General features: G+C 45.4%; 1 protein-coding gene across 5 annotated transcripts in view; it reads right to left on the minus strand.

Moving 5' to 3' along the window:
* MARCHF10 (membrane associated ring-CH-type finger 10) overlaps positions 1-19,500 on the minus strand; it is a 30,408-nt gene extending 10,908 nt beyond the window's left edge. Inside the window, exons 1-7 of one of the 5 annotated variants that reach the window (XM_080976659.1) lie at positions 19,378-19,500; positions 17,288-17,372; positions 11,024-11,129; positions 9,968-10,123; positions 7,499-7,676; positions 5,067-5,216; positions 1,774-3,166 (exon numbers count right to left, since the gene is read on the minus strand). In XM_080976659.1, the coding sequence (XP_080832785.1) occupies positions 1,774-3,166; positions 5,067-5,216; positions 7,499-7,676; positions 9,968-10,123; positions 11,024-11,110 (1,964 nt within the window). In that variant the 5' untranslated portion in view covers positions 11,111-11,129; positions 17,288-17,372; positions 19,378-19,500. Of the gene's footprint in view, positions 1-1,773; positions 3,167-5,066; positions 5,217-7,498; positions 7,677-9,967; positions 10,124-11,023; positions 11,130-17,273; positions 17,522-19,017; positions 19,142-19,377 lie in introns of those variants that run through there. The other 4 variants (XM_080976661.1, XM_080976660.1, XM_080976663.1 and 1 more) reach the window with 4 other exon arrangements.
* Positions 19,501-20,164: the final 664 nt, after the last annotated feature.

Here is a 20,164-nt window from a genome sequence, read left to right on the forward strand (position 1 = left end):
AGGAATGACCTTCAATAGAGCATGCTTGTAATGTATTTGAAAAGTAAAATTTATGGATTGGGGTGGGGGGGAAGAAAGCAAAAGGATTCCTTCTAAATTCCCCTCTCACATGGTGGGTGAGATGGTCCTACTAGACCAGGCTTCCTCAACCTCGCCCCTCCAGATGTTTTGAGACTACAATTCCCATCATCCCTGACCACTGGTCCTGCTAGCTAGGGATCATGGGAGTTGTAGGCCAAAAACTCACTTTTTCCCTCCTAAAAAGTAAGGGGAAATGTGTGTGCGTCTTATGGAGTGAATGCAGGCTGCGCAGCTATCCCTGAAGCCAGAACAGCAAGAGGGATTGCTGCTTTCACTGCGCAGCGATCCTTGCTGTTCTGGCTTCTGAGATTCAGAATATTTTTTTTCTTGTTTTCCTCCTCCAAAAACTAGGTGCGTCTTGTGGTCTGGTGCGTCTTATAGAGCGAAAAATACGGTATACTCAGTTCAATGGATATGCATAACTGAGGCAAGGGAGGGTGTTCCCCTACTGCTAGACCAATTAAGGAATATCACAGCAACACTTCCAAGGCCGTCTCTAACGTGAGTTTCTTCCTATCACTGCCTTGCCCCACCTCTGATCTGCCACGCAGGTAGCTCTTTCTGTTTGTGATCTATTTCAATTTAGATTGAAATGTAACTTGCTAGAAAAGCTTAGTATAATACTGTAGGAGTAATATACCTGCCAACAAGCAATTCTATGATTCTATGTAGGCTGGAAGATTACAAACATCCCCATATTTTTTTCTTCTTACCTATGTGAGACCACTGAGAGACATGCATAATCAGATGATTTGGAGCGAGGTGTCACTGATGACACTCTAATCTGTATCAGGAAAGGCAGTTCAGATGCTGGACTGTGATTCGCAGCGCCTGCTGTGGCTGAAGACGCCCGTAACTTGTAACTGCTATCTCCCGCGTTGTTTGTGCTGCGCTGGCGGCACCAAAGTGACCTCACCAGGGGGGAAGCTTGGGCAGTGTGTATGAAGGTTCTGGGCTAACCAGATGACAAGACTGATGTGGTCCAAAAGAAAGCTAGTAATTGGCACCAGCTTAGCTGGTGATTCTCTAACGGTTCGAAATCAACCCTGGAGGCCTACTCCATTCAGTGCTGAATGATAAAGTCCCACAGAACCTGGGTCCCAAATATCTAAAAGAGCTCCTGTATCAATCAGCTCAGTTATTATGACCAGCAAGAGAGGCTTTTCTTACAATTCCACCACAAAGTGAGGTATGGGCAACAGTGGCCTATGAGAGTGACTGCTTGGGAGTGCCCCCCCGGCTGTAGGTATAAGAGGTGCATCTTGTTCTGACACTATAGTCCTTTAATCAGCAACTAAAGATGGACCTCTTAATTGGGCATTTGCAGAAGAATAGGGCTGCAGGGGCTGTGCTGTTGGAAGCTTGTCTGCTCCTGTTAAATGCTGTTTTAATCACGATTTTTAACGTTTTATACTTTGATGTTATATTGTTTTATCTATGTAGGTGCCGTGCCCTTGGGCTACTGGTGAATGGCATTTTATAAATGCCGAAAATAAATAAATAGAAATAGACATTATCCCATTCCAAGGTTTCCTGAGTTGAACTCTAGCACTAAGTACAGGTTTTTAACTGCCTCAAAATGGCTTCAGACCAGGCAAAGGACTTCAGTGGCAAATTCCGCTCCTAGTGACGTATCTTGAGACAGAAAAAGTACATTTGTCATAACTGCCCCTCCAATTATAGACTGCTTACCTCTCTTGCAACTTCTTTAGTTTCTCAGGATCTGTCTCGGGCTTACTAATCTCCTTCATATTTGGTGAACTGCAAGTGGTTGTACTGCTCACAAAACTGCTCTGATTTCGCAAATCAGATACCGTCAAGAAAATTGGTACTTGATCGGGGAGAGGGCCAGCCATGTGAAGATGTGCTGTGAAGTTTGCCCGGAAAAGAGATGGATGGGAAGAATCTGTGGATGAGGAGGAGCTGTGGGAATTCAGAAAATTGTCTTCATCATGAGAAGTGGTGCTTGGGGAAAGGCTGCTTAGACCATTGCTTATACTATCTTCCAGCAGGCTACTGTCCTCAAAGGTGCTGATGGTAGGTGATGAAGACTGACAACTTTCAGTAGCTGAAAAGGACTCCCTGATTCTTATAGGAGATAGCTGTCTACGAACAGTGAACCTGGGGCTTCCACTCAGCTCTGTGGTTTGCATAGAAGCTGCAGCAGCATCCACATTGCTTGTCGTTTCAGTTCTGTTTATAGGTTGTGCTAAGGATCCTGGGATATTAAATGCGGAACGCATAGGAGGCCTCTGAACTGCTGGCCTAGCTGAACTAATGAGTCCAGTGTAACATCTTTGATTGGTCTCAAAACCTTGTCTTTCTCTACCACAGCCGTTGTTCCCTGACCAGTCTTCTGTAGAACTTAAATTGCCAATGGTCTCATTGGCTGCTGCGCTTCTGGGTCTGCTTTCAGCATGTGGGCTTTTGGAATTCTCACCTTCGTTTTTGTGGGCCTCTTCCGAAAGGTTGTTTTCTTCAAGAACATGAGGGTTCCTTTGGTCTCTGGTCTTCCTTTGGCCCGCTGAAGGTTGTTCGGCTGCTGCCTCCACTGCTCCACTGTGTTGCCGTGGCAATCTGTGGGAAAGCTCAGCCCGCCTAATGTCACCCCCAACTCCCATATCACAGTTTGGCTGCTCGGCCTGTGCGACGGGCATCCCACTGACTCTGTTGTTCTGATCAGGAGGAGGAGACTTACTGATATCATAGGAAAGAAACTCTTCTTCTATCTCGTTAACGTCTTCAGCGTCATCATTCTCTTCGGTAGAACCTTCCACATTTGCACACAACAATGCATAAAAATCGTCTTCTCTGGGCCTTATGGGAGTATTTTTAATGGGGGGAAGGTTGGAGTTGCTTGGCTCACTTGATAACAAAGGACCATTAGCAACCTGAACAGTAGAATCCATTACAGTAGTTGGGGGCTGCTGAGCTGCTGTTAGAACACTTCCTTTTTTGAGATCCCTGTCTAGGCTTTTGCTGTCTATGTTTAGTTTGGAGGTCTGGATTAAGGTCCTCTTTTCTGGAGCTTTCTTCTTAGTCTTGAGAACAGGGCCACTTCTTTGTCCTGTGACATCTTGCGAGTCTGCATTGAGAGCAAGAGTTGCTTTCAGAATTTCTTTGCCAAAGCATTTTATTCAGTTTTAGTGATGTCCACAAACTGATCACACAAGAACCACTAGTGGCAAATATATTCCCCAGATCCACATGGGGATTGCACGGCTCCTCCCCTTAACCCCCACCCCCCACCCCAAACAATTTCTTTAAAAATGGCTATACTGCCCCTTAAATTTATAGATGTGGTATCTGGAAATGGAGTGAGGCTTCCTTTTAGCCTTTTGGCAAATTGGGGCTTCCTGCAAAATGGGAGAGAGACCTATCTTTTCTTTGAATCTCCCTAATGAAAGAAGTGGAGTGCTCTTCGGAAAAGACTTTTCCAATGATTTATCCAAACCCTGTAAGGCTCATTGGAAAAAGACACCTGTATGGTTTGTTGTTGTTTTTAGATTCAGCATAGTCCAATGAACTATGCTTGAAAAGACACAATTTCAGTTCCCTTCTTCACCATGAACTCACTGTATTGCCTTAAAATAAACCTTTCTGTTTGCCTCTTGCAAAAACATCTGTGTACAGTGTCTCTCTATGGGGCACTGCATGTAAGTGGCCTCTTTGGCTATTTCTATCGGCCCATATGGGACCAGCACAAGTGGCCGGGCCTGGTGAAATTTTAATTCCTTACCCCTAGGGTTATGATTCGTGGGTTCCCACTTAATTTTATTTTGATTTTAAATGTGTTTCGAATTGTATTTTAAACTAATCGTTTGATTTTGTGTTTTCAATGTATTTTACATATTTGGTGTTAGCCGCCCTGAGCCTGGTCTCGGTCGGGGAGGGCAGGGTATAAATAATAATAATAATTATTATTATTATTATTATTATTATTATTGATACAAAACAATGATGCCTTATTTTTATTAGCTCTTATAATGGTATGGGGTTGCTCGTGCGTAAGTTGCCGCCTCTCTCCCTGCTATGTTGCCTTGTTAAACCTTTCAGTCTGGGCAGCCCTTCACTTCGTGGCTACCTCAGTCGCTAGCAGAATCCGTCAGTGGGCGTTTCTTAAATCTTTTCCAACATAAAAGTTGCTTGACACCCAGTCTCCTCCTACTCTCTCTGCGCGGAAGTCTTCTGCGCAGGGTGGGCGTGGGTAGCGGAGGACCCGTGCTCTCCCCGCTGGTGTCCGGTGAAGAGTCTTGGAGCCCTCTCGCCGATTCCCCCATCAGCCCCTCTCTTTCCCTGGTGTTGCGCTGATTAGCTTCCCCCTCTGCAGAGCTGCCTCTCTCCCTGCTGGGCCCTTCTCCAGCATCATTTGAGAGCCTTCCCTCCGCCTCGAGCTCCGATGTCAGTTCCCTGACAGCTCTAATCCAGAATCAGTATTTTGGGAACTGTACAAAAGGGGGCCAACAAAGGGGGGTGGTAGAAGCCTGTTTCACTTGTTTTAGCAGCTTCTAATAGCAGCTGCTTGCCCATTAATCATTTTAAGTATCTGCATGTGTGTGTTTGTGTATACAGACACACACACACACGCACACACACACACACATGGCAGTGAGAACAAGTTAAGCCCCATTTCTTATTCTCCTCTCTACATACATGGTAGATCCCCACTGCATGCACGGAGCCTTTCCCTGTCCACAAACGAGGCCTTTGTATTGCTGGCGCTCCATGCACACTTTTCGACCAGCTGAGCTGTGATCTCTCAAACCACTTCAACAAAAGGCCAACATCAAGGTGCAGCAGCTTTGATGTTCAAACCAAACCCTCCTTTGAATTCAATCTAAACAACTTCAGCTTCAATCAGGTGAGAACTCACTCACATAATAGTTCCACATATGCCGTGAAACAAAGATGGAGCTCTGGACCAGGGATGACTTCTATAAACAGGAGGTATAAACTTAATGCAATGTGGAAAAAGAGTTTCTCACCAGCACTCTTGGTAGTCTTTGCTATTCCGTGTAGCACTGGTGTTTTCCTCCCTCTTCCTTCCACTCTTTTCATATTCTCAGTGTCTGTGTTTTCCAGAAAACTTCTCTGGTTCAATCGCTGTCTTCTTGATAAAATTGGCTTCTGGAAAGCTGATAAACATTGTTTTATGCAAATATTTTTTTTAAGGAACCTCTGGCTTATGAATCGTGGGTCCATGGAGACTAAGTTGTAAGAGAGCACAATATATGAGACTGCATAACATTTGCACACGGGACACGGCACAGGGAGTACATGTCTTAGCTTGCACTTTCTATGTGTAAAACTTCACTTTCTATGAGTGAATTTGTAAGGACTTGAAACTGTTCTCTTAAACCAACTGTGCTTTCTAAATCCTGGGTTTTTATTTCCTCCCTGCATGGTAATGCTAAAACAGAGGGGCAAGGTGAGTGGGGGCATGTAGAAGAATAGGGTATGTTTCATAGCTATTCTTTTTTGTTACCTCTTCCCCAAGGTGAGATACTCTTTCTCTAAGGTAAGGGGGTGGAAGGCAGCAAAATGTAAGGCAGGGGCAGTGTGTGAGCACAGTTGAAAAAAGCTTGTTTGAGACAGGCTGTCCACCTCAATTGTTCTAGTTACAGGTAGGTAGCCATGTTGGTCTGCCGTAGTCAAAACAAAATAAAAAAATCCCTTCCAGTAGCACCTTAAGAGACCAACTAAGTTTGTTATTGGTATGAGCTTTCATGTGCATGCTCACTTCTTCAGATATCTGTATGCTCTAAGGACAGATCGTGCTCTAAGGACAGATCCTGAAGCTGAGGCTCCAATACTTTGGCCACCTCATGAGAAGAGAAGACTCCCTGGAAAAGACCCTGATGTTGGGAAAGATGGAGGGCACAAGAAGAAGGGGACGACAGAGGACAAGATGGTTGGACAGTGTTCTTGAAGCTACCAGCATGAGTTTGAGCAAACTGCGGGAGGCAGTGGAAGACAGGAGTGCCTGGCGTGCTCTGGTCCATAGGGTCACGAAGAGTCGGACACGACTAAACGACTAAACAACAACAACAACAACAAAGGTGCTACTGGAAGGAACACAGTCAAGTTCCACTGCTTCAAATTACCATCCCATCCCTAATCACAAATACACAATGAAATGAAACACTAATGTCAAACAGCACAGCAGTAAAAATCAATACTATTCCAGCCTTAAAACAAACAAACTGATCAATCTAAAAGACCTGGGTGGATTTAAAGACACTAAAAATAAATAAGGCTTGACACCAGGCAACCCTCCCTTGTGAGGGAGTCCTAAAAATCGGACACTGAAATTAAAAGGTCCCATCTCTAGTGATCACCTACCTAACTTCTGGTAGTGATGATGGGGGAGCAGAGAAGAATCCCTGAGGATGAGCATAATACTTAGGCAAGTTCATGTGGCAGAAGGCCATCCTAAAGGGGACTCAAACGGTTTTGGGGCAGAAGTTGAAACCAAACTTTGATTTGCGCTTGGAAATCCACTGGGAGGTGGCATACATAAATTTACCACTCCTGGTTCCCAGTTAGCAATCCAATCACCATGTTTTGAAGTATTTGTTGTTTCTGAACATTTGTCAGAAGCAACGCCCTGCGTAATGTACTCCAGCAGTCCTTATCAAGCGTCCCCAGGGGATGGTTAGCTGTGCCCCAGTTATCTCTGTGCAGGAGAGGTTGCACTGGCGCAATAGCCTCAGATGATGAAAGGGGCTTTGCATTTAAGGTTCCGCCAAGGAATCCAAAGACAGATCTAACAGCATCTCCAGACTGCAAACCTCCTCCTTCAGAGGGAGCTTACCCTGCCTATAGCATGTTGAACAAAATCTTCCAGGTCAGATGCATCTGTCAGCAAGAGCACCTCTGTAACATCTGTACTGAGCTGGGTTTGGCTGCCTTATTGGATTTAACTCTTTTGACTCCAATCCTTGCCTGTTCACCTAGGTAAAGGTAAAGGTAAAGGGACCCCGACCATTAGGTCCAGTCATGGCCAACTCTGGGGTTACGGTGCTCATCTCGCTTTATTGGCCAAGGGAGCCGGCATACAGCTTCCGGGTCATGTGGCAGCATGACTAAGCCGCTTCTGGCGAACCAGAGCAGTGCACGGAAACGCCGTGTACCTTCCCGCCAGAGGTGCTTTCAAACTGCTAGGTTGGCAGGAGCAGGGACCGAGCAATGGAAGCTCACCCCGCCGCGGGGATTCGAACCGCCGACCTTCTGATCGGCAAGTCCTAGGCTCTGTGGTTTAACCCACAGCGCCACCCGCGTCCCCTGCTTGCTCACCTAGAAGCCTTCAAATATCTTATGTCCTCTCTAGGACCCCTTGAGCTTGTGAACATCACTGGCTCCAGCTCCACACATCCGTTTCTTTCAATGAATAGCTGAGAACTTTCTCCATACGCACCTGAAAAATCTTTTTTGGGGCCAGGTCCACTTTTTTCTGTTTTTTTGGCGCATGTGCTTGATTTCTGCTTCTGCTTAACAGATGTTTTGTCAATGGCAGGAAATTTAGCTTCTCCTTTGTTCCCAAGAGGCTTAATAGCAGATTTCAGTTCACATCCAGAAGATTCTTCGGAGGAGGTCTGCCAAGGCGAAAATTAGTTAATTTAGTAACAGAATCTTCTTTACCAATGCAAAAGCTACATCCCAGTAGAAGAAGCCTCTTATTTAGCCTTCAATGTCTAGGAGCTTATTGTGGCTACTTAGTAGTGAGTAGTACTCTGTACTAGAGATGCCTGAAGAATTTATTTTTTGTGAATTCCAGTAAGATCTGACCAGATCCACATCATCTGCACTAAATAAATTTTATCTCAAAACACACTTTTAAATGTGTATTTTGCTATCCTTTAGAGCTGAGAACTGTACCAGATCATTAAGAAAGTGCAAATGCCAATGGATAACATTATTATTATTATTATTATTATTATTATTATTATTATTATTTAAAAATCTATACTGTCGTTCATCTGAGGTTATCAGTTTAAGGCTTTATAGGTCAAAACCAGCACACTGAATTGGGCCTGGTAGCTAATTGGCAGCCAATGCAGTCGGTCCAGGATCGGTGTAATATGTTCAAACCATCTTGCCCTGGTGAGCAACCTGGCTGCCAAATTCTGCTCCAGCTGAAGTTTCTGAACCATTTTCAGAGGCAGACCTACACACAAAGCTTTGCAGTAATCTAACCTGGAGGTTACCTAGAGTATAGGCAACAGTAATTAGGCTATCCCTGTCCAGATGGAGGCGCAGAAGATCCACCACCTAAGCCTCAAGGCCACCTAAGCCTCAAGCAACAGCAAAGAGTCCAGGAGTACTTGCAAGCTACATACCCGCTCCTTCAGAGGGAGTGTAACCCTATCAAGAGGAGGCAACCTCAAATCGATCTAGCCCAGGGAACCAGCCACTAACAGTGTCTCAGTCTTAACTGGATTGATTGAAATGGATTGAAATGGATCTAAAATATCAGTTTCCTCCAAGAGCACCTGGATCTAGTCCACAACCACCTGCTCAAGAACCTTGCCCCAAAAGGGAGATAAGCAACTCGCCAGTAGTTACTTAGATTGCCTGAGTCCAGGGATGGTTTCCTGAGGAGTTGTTGGACCACACCCTCTGGCAAGGAGGTATCAATCACCGCCCTGGTCCAGTCAGCTGTCCCCTCCCTGCTAGTTTTTATCAGCCAAGATGGGCAAGGGTTCAGAGCGCAAGTAGTCACCCTGACCAATCCAAGCACCTTGTCCATATCTTCCAGCTTTACTAACTGAAACTCACCCAACGCAACAGGACTAGACAGTGCTCTGGACAACCTTTGAGATTCATCTGCTATAACAGCGGAGTCAAGATCCCAGTGGATGCAAGTGATTTTGTCCTCAAAATGATTTGCAAACAAGTCACAGTGAGCTACCATTGGTTCCACCACCTCCTTTGGGCCAGACTGTAAGGGGCTTCACACTACAGTGGAACCTCGGGTTGCGGACGTAATCCATGACAGAGGCACGTCCGCAACCCGCAGCGTTCATAACCTGCAGCACTGCATCTGCGCACGCACGTGATGCGATTTGGTGCTTCTGTGCATGCGCGAAGCGTGATTTAGCGCTTCTGTGCATGCACGGCGGCGAAATCCGAAAGTAACTCTTTCCGGTACTTCCGGAAAAGCTCTACTGGATGGCATAGTGAGGATGCAATGAAGCAGCCAAGTATGCCTTCTTTGCTGCCTTCACTGCCACTAGGTGGGCTCGATGATGAACCCTCACCAGTGTTCAATTGCATTCGATCAGATCTTTCCTCCACTCGCATTCAAGCCGAGATAGGCTTGTTTAAGGTTTCACGGTGTGAATAGATTAACTTTTACTCTGCTGTCAGCGGAGGGGTACTGTATTAAATTGGGCAAATGTGTAAAATTAGCCTATTTCATTTTCAAAACTGTACAATGAATGCTTTGAAAAATAATGAATGCAGATGTTAAGGAAATAATAAAGGCTTTGCAAAGAGCAGATAAACAGTAGACAGATATGTACATTTGCAGGATGGCATATTGGTTCAGAAGGCAAAGGAAAGCTAATTAAGTATATACTAGAGTATTTCTCCAGAAAGTAAATGCTTGATGAAAGCATATGAATAATCACCCAGTCCCCAGGATAAATATAAATGTTATACTGTGCATCTTATTTGTCACAGGTACTTACATGGGGAAAACATTAGATAACAAATTCCTAGCAGCCATATTTTTTTTTTCTATTGAGCTCCTTTTCCTGATATGTTCTTTGTTTAACAACCAGATGGGTTGAGGCAATCCTGAATGCTGGAGTGGCTAGGGGGCATTATCAGATTACTCTTCTCTTGCACTTGATTTTTATCTCTGAAATTAACAAATAGCTACCTGTCTATTAGTGGGGACTCTGGAAATCCATGGCCTTTCATAAGTACGCACAGCAGAGATGGACGATATATTTGTCTGTCTCAGTTCTTGTCTGGCGTGTTGCTCTCGTTTCTTCTCAGACTGCTCTTTAGTCTGTTCTTGTTTTCTCAGGCAAGCCTAAGAAACAAGCACAACTTTGTCTGAAAAGAGGTTTATGTGAGGGACTTAAAACAGTGCCGGATTTACGTATAAGCTAAACAAGCTATAGCTTAGGGCCCCACTCTCTTGGGGCCCCCCAAAAAATTAAAGGGGAAAAAACCTGGATGTACATTTACAAAATATGAGATAAAAAATAAATAAAATAAAACCTACATACAGCAACAGTGTATTGTGTTGTGTAGGCTCCTATGATGTAAGCAATGGGCCCTGCCTGCTAGCCTGCTCCCTAAAATATCACTAATTTGCTCTTTTCTATATACAGTGGTATGGGACGTGGGTGGTGCAGTGGGTTAAACCACAGAGCCTAGGACTTGCCAATCAGAAGGTTGGCAGTTCGAATCCCCGCGACAGGGTGAGCTCCTTGCTAGGTCCCTGCTCCTGCCAACCTAGCAGTTCAAAAGCACGTCAAAGTGCAAGTAGATAAATAGGTACCGCTCCGGCGGGAAGGTAAACGGCGTTTCCATGTGCTGCTCTGGTTCGCCAGAAGTGGCTTCGTCATGCTGGCCACATGACCCGGAAGCTGTACGCCGGCTCCCTCGACCAATAAAGCGAGATGAGTGCCGCAACCCCAGAGTCGGCAACGACTGCACCTAATGGTCAGGGGTCCCTTTACCTTTACCTTTATATACAGTGGTACCTTGGTTCTCAAGCGTAATCTGTTCCGAAGTCTGTTCCAAAACCAAAGGATAGCTGGACATATAAAGGGCCCCATTACTTTCAGGAGCTAAGGGCCTCATCAAACCTAAATCCGGCCCTGGACTTAAATGATGGTGCACCTGATGAAGTTAGCCTCATCCCTCGTAGCTTTGTGTTTATGTTCTTCATGGAAATGGCAACACGGTGGATAAACGGCCCTACCTGGTACTCTGAATCCATCTTGTGCTGCATCTCTCTCAGGTACTGAGCATCACTGATAAATTTCTGTCTTTCTTTTGCTTCGTACATGGCAGTACTTCAGGAAAACCTACAGATAAAACAGACTGTCACAAAGCAGGTGTTGATCTTAGGGAATTCTCTCCCCTTCATAGTCAACATCTGATTACGATGGGATGCAAAACAGCTCCCAAACCAGGAAGCTGATATTATCCTTTAAACTTTTGGAAGCTAGCCACCAGATTCCTATTTAAACCAGAAAGGAAGCCCAACCTAAAATATAGCAATATTGCTAGGGTGCTTAGTGGTATTTTAAGGCTTAGAGATGGAGCGCAAATCAAAACCCGTTTAAAAGAAAAATGTGAGGTTGCAGTCTTTCACAGATGCATACACACACTAAAGCACAAAGCAGGGAAAGCACATTACTGCCTTATCTGAAAATAGTAATCTTGTTTTTGAAAGAAGTTACAAGGTGCATAATTACAGGATTCAGGTCAGTTCCAGGAATCAGCTCTGGCCTGTAAATCCACAAGTTGCAACTTGAGGCCAAAAGACTCAGTAGACACAACCTACGGCATATATATATATATATATATATATATATATATGGTGACCTTAAAAAAACACCTGTGATTTCCTGAGCCACTATTTAGCTGGTTCCCAATGGGCAGTAAAATCAATTAACTCTAGATCTAAACCTTCTTTAATATGTTGATGTCAGGTTAGCAAAGGGCCAAACTTAATTTCCTAAATAAGATTGCAAGTCTAATGGCTGTCTGGGCTAACACTTTAAGGAACGGGGTGAACTATCAAGATTAGAGGAGGGGAACCTTTTTTCTCTTGAGGGCCACATTCCCATGGGGAGAATCTATCCCTAGCATTCAGGCTGGTGGTGGGTGGGGCTGGAGCCAAAAGTGAGCGAGATAGCCCTTTGCTCTCTGTTTCTGCTACCCCTCTACCCCCTTTGTCTCTGCCACTCCCCTTTCCCCTTCTTTGATGCCAACATGAAATGAGGCCTGCTGCTTGGGAGAAAAGCAATGACAAACCTAGACAGCATCTCAAAAAGCAGGGACATCATCTTGCCAACAAAGGTCTGTATAGTTAAAGCTATGGTTTTCCCAGTAGTGATGCATGGAAGTGAGAGCTGGACCATAAAGAAGGCTGATCGCCGAAGAATTGATGCTTGTGAATTATGGTGCTGGAGGAGACTCTTGAGAGTCCCGTGGACTGCAAGAAGATCAAACCTCTCCATTCTGAAGGAAATCAGCCCTGAGTGCTCACTGGAAGGACAGATCCTGAAGCTGAGGCTCCAAGACTTTGGCCACCTCATGAGAAGAGAAGACTCCCTGGAATAGACCCTGATGTTGGGAAAGATGGAGGGCACAAGGAGAAGGGGACGACAGAGGACGAGATGGTTGGACAGTGTTCTCGAGGCTACCAGCATGAGTTTGACCAAACTGTGGGAGGCAGTGGAAGACAGGAGTGCCTGGTGTGCTCTGGTCCATGGGGTCACAAAGAGTCAGACACGACTAAACGACTAAACAACAACAAACTCTAGATGCCCACCAGTGATCAAGATAAAGTGTTTTTAATGTGGCATTTTAAATTATTGTAATTTGCATTGCGACCTTAGGGTGAACAGCTGGTAATAAATTAAATTAATAATGATGATCGTGATGATAAATAATAATAATAATAATAATAATTAATAAATCAATTTTGCAAGATAAAATACATTTAGCAAATACTTATCAAAGATCACCCAGAGTGATATCCCAGACAACAGAAGGCAGGTAATCTGACTGACTCCATATTCTCCGTCTAGGGCATCATTTTGAAAACAGGTAAGGTCGAAAAGGATGCTGCTGTTTGGCTCTAAGCAGAACAAACCTTATTTCTTACAATTAGAGTTTGTTTGTTTTTAATATGAAGAAAAATAAATTATTATCTATACTGTGACATGGGTAGATGCATAAATTATACTATTTAATGCAGTGCTTTCCCCCCCCCCCTATAAAAATGTTTAGGGGTACTCCCATTTTCCTACTCATATTGAAATACTGCCCCTCAATAGGGCCAAACTTAGATTCACAAAATGTTTAGGGGTGTGCGTACCCCCCAGAAAAAAAGCACTGATTTAATGTATCTATCTATGTCAGAGCGTAGAAGTATTAAGAGTAACGCAGTTAATATAAAACTACTTCTATTCAATTCTGCCAAATAATTTATACATCTTGTAATTTATCCTCACAGCAAATGCAATGCGGGCAGAGAGAAAGCAGTTCTGATTTTTTATTTATTAAAACAATGTAGACTGCCTCCCATTCAAGGAACCCTGAAGCAGTTCACCCAATAAAATTCCAACACTAAAATGTTAAAGACATATAAAAATCAAATAAAGATTAAAATACACAATCTAGCTAAATAAAATCGGCATCAAACCATAAGCAATGTCAATGACATGCACAATATGTGGGAAGAGGATATTCCAAAGAGAAGGGCTGTATCTGTTGCATCTGTGTCACTGCTTACAGACAAGGCCTGCTTCTAAGTCAGGCTAATATACCATTTATAAGAGAGTGAACATAAAAAGTCATTTCGTCCTAGGGACTTGCCATTTACTTGCCAATGACCATGGCTGTGATATCCCTCGAATGGTATCAGCAACTATAACACCACCAACATTGTTCATTACACAACTGTTATGTGGCAATTTTTAGTGATGCCTTTAAGTCCCAATAATATGAGAACAACATCCAGACACTGGCACCAAGCTACAGCAAGAATGCTCTCAACTGAATCATCTGTTTACTTAGGAACTTTTTCACAATCTCACAAGCCTTGAATTCCTGGCTTTGGGTAATCTGTGGTGTTTGCAGGGATTCCTGTGGTTCATTGCTAGTCTTAGACTTGTTCAGCTTCAGCTCATTTCTACTGCTTCCTGCCAGCTTTTCCAAGCTGGACACTCTTCACTCCCTAGATTATCAAATTATCGTTTTGTTGGGTTCCTGGACACATTGGGGTTAAAGGCGGCGAATGAGTTGCCCAGGCTGCCTGGATGGCAATTTATCTTGCCACCAAGCGGGTGGTGCTGTGAGTTAAACCACAGAGCCTAGGACTTGCCGATCAGAAAGTCAGCGGTTCGAATCCCAGTGACGGGGTGAGCTCCCGTTGCTCGGTCCCTGCTCCTGCCAACCTAGCAGTTCGAAAGCACACCAAAGTGCAAGTAGATAAATAGGTACCGCTCTGGTGGGAAGGTAAACGGCGTTTCTGTCTTCTGGGTCACCAGAAGTGGCTTAGTCATGCTGGGCCACATGACCTGGAAGCTGTATGCCAGCTCCCTCTGCCAATAAAGCGAGATGAGTGCAGCAACCCCAGAGTCGGTCACGACTGGACCTAATGGTCAGGGGTCCCTCTACCTTTACCTTTACCTACCAAGCATATAGGGATCATGTTGAGCAATTTTTACCAACATTTTCAAATCTAAACTGATGGCATAGTGGTAAATCTGTGGGAAAGCCAGAACGAACATAAATTGTGTTCTTAAAGAAATATTTGGATCATGGCCACAGAGGGCACTTGTCCTAGTTCAGCTACTCATTTGACATGCAATCCATATTCACCAGCAACTGAAGGGGGAAGCCTTACCAGAATGTAAAGTTCAGCCAACTTTTATGCAGTCCCAGTTCCCTGATACTTGTCCCTAACAGGGCTTTTTATGTGGTAGCCCCAGATTGTGGCACTCCCAAGTTTTGTTCACCAGGCACCTGCATTATTATTTTTTAAGGCGCCTTGCAAAATCTACCCTCTTCTCTCTAGCATGGATTGGCAACCAAGAAGTCTCAGGATCAAAACTGGGTGTGAAACCATTCTGAAACGGATCCACATTATTAGTTTCATTTAAAAGTGTATTCGGTTCATCAGCCACCATCAATTTGAATACTATGCCCATCCCCAGGCATATTTGAAACTGTCATATGATTAACTAGGTCAGTAGGGTTTACTAAAATGTGTTTGCCTCTGTCAAAGAAGGGGAAAGACCTCCTCTGACAAAGATGCTCTTTCTACCATGCTAATAAGGTTAGCCAATGTCCAATGACTTACTATACGTTAGCCAACAAGGGCAAGAGTCAAGAGGGCGTATTATGGCTCAGACTTCTTCAAGCACTTGTCTGCCTAAGAAGATAAAAAGCAGACCTTCCTGTATGTTTCATAATCCCTGCCTTAAGTTTGAACTGACATTTACATAGCTCAGGCTAAGTGACTGGAAGTGCTGAAAATACAGCCATACTCTGACAAGGCCTTTGAGACCAAAGAACAAATATCAAATTGCATCCCCCAGGTTCCATAAATGACAGCTGATGAATGCTAAGGTAAATCCATGTCTGATATAATTAACTCTTTATTTTGTTGGTAAAAAGGGTGGTGTCAGGGAACTGACATCAGAGCCGGAGGCGAAGGGGAGGCTCCTGGATGATGCTGGAGAAGGACCCAGCAGCAGGGGGAGAGGCAACTCAGTGGAGGGGGAAGCATTTAAGCGCAGCACCAGGAACAAAAGTGAGCAGATGGGGAAATCGGAGAGAGGGCTCACGGACTCTTCACTGGAACTCAGTGAGGAGGGGACAGGTCCCCCGCTACCCACGCCCACCCTGCGCAGAAGGCTCCCGCGCAGTGAGAGGCGGAGGAGATTGGGTGTCAAACAACTCTTATGTTGGAAGAGATTCAAGAAACGCCCACTGACGGATTCTGCTAGTGACTGAGACAGTCATGATGAGAAAGGGCTGTGCAGTCAGAAAGGTTTAACAAGGCAAATTAGCCTAGAGAGGCACCAGTTTACGCACGAGTAACTCATACTCATTACAGGTGGCTATTTAGTAAATAACAGAATGTAATATAATGTGCTGAAGGCATTATTTCCTAGCTTTTACTTAACTTCATTAACATTAATACATATTTGTAAGGTCTTTGCTTATTTAAAATGAAACACAGTGAAAAAATGAAAAATAAAACCCTGTCTGGCATTATTTTGAAATGAAACATTAGCTCGTTGGCAAGAAATATTCAGATTGACAAAGAGTTCAGAACTAAAATAACTGCCATGTCCAATACTCCTGTTTAGGTAAAGTGATCTTAAGATATTCCTTTATTAACTGAAACTCAAACAATGAGGTGTTATAAAATGTACTTTTGTGTACATGACCCAGTACTGTAAACAAAAATACATGTGAAAGCAGGTTTCTCCACATAGAACTGAAACAAAAACTTAATAGCCCATGTACAATCCTATGACTTTACTCCTTGAGTTACCCATGTAGTATTCCATGGGATTACCATATGGTAACCTATGAACAATTGCAGGGCAGTCCTATATATGCTACTCATATGTAAGTTCCAGAGTTCAATGATGCTCGTTCCCAGGAAAGTGGGTATAGTATAGCAGCAGTTAGTCACTGCTTCTCGGTGGTGTACCAACCTTCTGCTGATCTCATGCTTCTCTAAGTCAGAGCCACAATGATGTGATACTAAGATAATTTAGAAATGTAAAATGTTTAACCAAAAATATTTCCTCCACTTCAAGCAACTCTGGAAAAGCAAACCATCAATCCAGTCTCCTGCGCCTTATTTCAGTTCCACACAATAAGGGTCATAGTTTGTTAATGGGTGCTGGAACCTCTGCAACTCATTAATTGTTCCAGTTTGCTTTTCTGTGCTCCTTAATCCAGTGGTTTTCAACCAGTGCGCCGTGGCACCTTGTGGTGCCTTGAATGAGGGTCAGGGGTGCCAAGGGCGACACTGGCCTCTGTCCCTCTTTCCTTCCCTCCCTCCTCTGATACCCTATTGCATCTCTGCCTCCCAAAGGCTTGCACAGCTGTTTGTTGCAGCAGCCCTAGCTACAAGCTTCCCAGGCGCATGGTGCCTCAGGGGCTGGCCAGGGGTTGCTTCCCAGGCCCCTGTGGGGCAGAGTAAGGAGGCATCTTTATTTGGGGCAGGGGGTGCAGCTCAAAGACCAGGGACGGCAGCTGTGGCTGCCCAGAGGATTCCCAAGGAGAAGGGAGAAGAGAGGAGGTTGAGGGAACACTCTACAAGGGAGGGTTCGAAAAGGGGTGAGGGGCTGCCGGCTCTGCAGGCAAGGGGTGACATAACTGGGCTCCTGAACCCCACAGGGGTGCCAGAGGAAGAATTTAGTTGGTCAAGGGAGCCGTGGACCCAAAATGGTTGAAAACCTCTGCCTTACTCTAAAGCACTCACGCTCAGGATCACTGCAGCTGCTGTTGCCCTCTCATTGCGGCGCTCTACTGTGCAGAATTGGTTCTCTGGAAGCAGGTTTGCCACACTATGTACAACAAAAGGAAAGGGAGGAGGGAGAAGGAAAGGGAGACAGAGAGGGGAGGAAAGGGCATGGGGGAAAAAAATGAAAGACGGTTATATAAGAGAGAAGGCAGATAGGGCGTTTAAGTCAACCAGGTACTATGGTTCTCTGAAGTCTAAACATTCTGTTTCCCTTGGCTCTTCCAGTGACTTAACAATATTCCGAGAACTATGACATGTCACAGGTGGAAACAACTCCCCTAACAGATATTTCTGTCCAGGGTTACTAAACTGAGCAGGATGCTCAGTAAACACTGCTATAAGTTGGCCCTAGAGATTACAGCAATGAATAATGCCGTGAGAAAAAGACATACATTTTGCAATCATAAAAATGTGGCTATAACATGCAGGATAAGCACACCAAGAACTAGATAAAATTCAAGTTTATAAAGTTTGGAAATTGAGAATATTTGGATAGCGTATCTTGAGCCCAAGGAATTTAATTATCATGGGTGCTATCCATTTGGTAAGTCAATGCCGGCTCAATTAATACAAGTTTGTAGATACAGAACAGTTCACCCCTGGTTGCTGTATTGAAAGGTAATTGCCAGAGTTGTCACTAAATTAGTTGCAAAACCACTTTCAATGAGATAGAAATAACTCAGAAAATGAGATTTTAACAAGAACTTTACTAGTACAGAAAGACATTCTGGCAGCCATGGGTAGCAGGATTTATGGTACAGTGGAGAGGATTTGGGGTCACCAAGTTTGCCAAAGAAGCAGGAGGTGCAAGTCTCTTCTTAACCCTGGATACAAGGGGTGGGGGGAGAGGGCTCTCGGATAGACTGAGGGATGCTTCTAGGGATGCGCTTATTGTGGAACCAGCACTGTTCATGAACACCTAACCCCCTCTCCCCTTTAACCAAGTTTCACCTTTCCCAAGGAAAACCTGGTTTGTTAAAAAGCTGTTGCAAGCTACCCTTTTGCAACATCTCCGGGACCCGTTTGTGATATGAAACATCCTAAGTGGGAACACCTAGGCATATTAGGAGGAGAACCGCTGATTGTGCTCATATTTTACAGAACAGAGTTGTGGGGAGAGCCTGGGGTAGGGAGGAAGAGGGTGTCCAAGCTTCTTAGAAGATGGGAAGGCGAGTCCGTCCTGTCACCCCCCTCAAATTGGGAAGGGGATCGGGTCTCCCTCACATATATAAAAATAGCTGCGTAAAAAACATCTTATATAATATAGGGGAAATGTGTAATTTGGACCAGAGGCTGCTCCCCAGCAGGGTGTATCGTGTGTGTGTGCGTGCGTGCACACCTGTGTCTTTCTCTCTGTCTGTGTGCATGTGCGTCTGTGTGCGTCTGTGTGTGTCTGTGTGTGTGCCTGTCTGTGAGTGTGTGTCTGTGTCCGTCTGTGTCTTTATATGTGTGTGCGTCTGTCTGTGTCTGTGTGTCTGTGTGTGCCTGTCTGTGACTGTGTGTCTGTGCGTGTCTGTGTCCATCTGTGTCTGTGTGTGTGCGTCTGTGTCTGTGTGTGTGTGCCTGTCTGTGTGTGTGTGTCCTGTGTCTGTTTCTGTGTGTGTGTGTGGTGTGTGCGCGCACGCTTTTGTGTGTGTCTGTGTTTTAGTGTGTCTCTCTGTGTCTGTGGTGCACCTGCTTGTGCCCACCTGTGCCTGGGTCTTCTTCCCTCTGCAAAAAGGGGGAGCCACCACCAACATGGCCGTGGGGAGAAGAGACCTTCCCCCTCAGCCGCCTCCCCAGAAGAGGAAGAGGTCGGGTTAAACCCGGGCGCCCCGCCCCCTTCTCCCCGCGTGGGGGGGGGAGAGCCCTTCACTTCAGGTAGGCGGGGGGGGGGGAGGCAGAGTCAGTGTGTCCAATAGACGGTAATGGGGACGAAGATTTCCCGCGTTCGCCCCGCAAAGGGGCTGACGAAGGGGCGCTTGGAATTAATGTGGGGGTGCCGGTCAACCCCCCCCCGCCCCACCCCCAAGGGAGCCCCTCCTTGCTTCCCTCCCTGCCCCCCTCACCTTTCCTTTCCCCCGCTGCCTCCCTCACGCGCGCTCTCCTCCCTCCCAAAGCGCCGGCGGGCAGCGTCTCTCCCGTTTCCCTAGCAACCTCCACGGTCACGGTTCCGGTTGGGAGGGGGCGGGGAGGAGTGTGCGCGCGCACGCGCGGGAGGGCGAGCGAGCGAGCAGGCGCGCTCCCTCCCGGCGTCAATACGTGAAAGCAGTACATAGAGCTAGGAAAACAAGAGAGCGGCGAGTCTGTCTGATAGGACTGCCGAGTTCACGTGGAATAAACATTATTCTTATTTTTATTCAGGCCTCCCATGTGAAAACTGCCCTAACTATAATGCTGTTACCATTATGACACGTACCTGGGAAGAAATCCCCGCTGAACTCTGTGGGACGATATTTCTAGACACGTGTAGGGATGCTCTGTAATAAACCAGTGGAATAATATAGTTTTTGGTTTGGGTGTGATGGGGCAGCGGTGTGTCTGTCTGAAAACAATGTTTATTATTTGTTGGTCTGTGGTAAATTCATATACCGCCCTTCATCTGTGCACCATAAAGTTAAAGGGACCCCTGACCATTAGGTCCAGTCGTGACCGACTCGGGGGTTGCGGCGCTCATCTCGCTTTATTGGCCGAGGGAGCCAGTGTACAGCTTCCGGGTCATGTGGCCAGCATGACTAAGCCGCTTCTGGCAAACCAGAGCAGCGCACGGAAACGCCGTTTACCTTCCCGCCGGAGCGGTACCTATTTATCTACTTGCACTTTGACATGCTTTCAAACTGCTAGGTGAGCAGGAGC

The sequence above is a fragment of the Podarcis pityusensis genome (genome assembly GCF_964106645.2).
Source record: "Podarcis pityusensis genome assembly, chromosome: 13".
NCBI lineage: Eukaryota > Metazoa > Chordata > Lepidosauria > Squamata > Lacertidae > Podarcis > Podarcis pityusensis.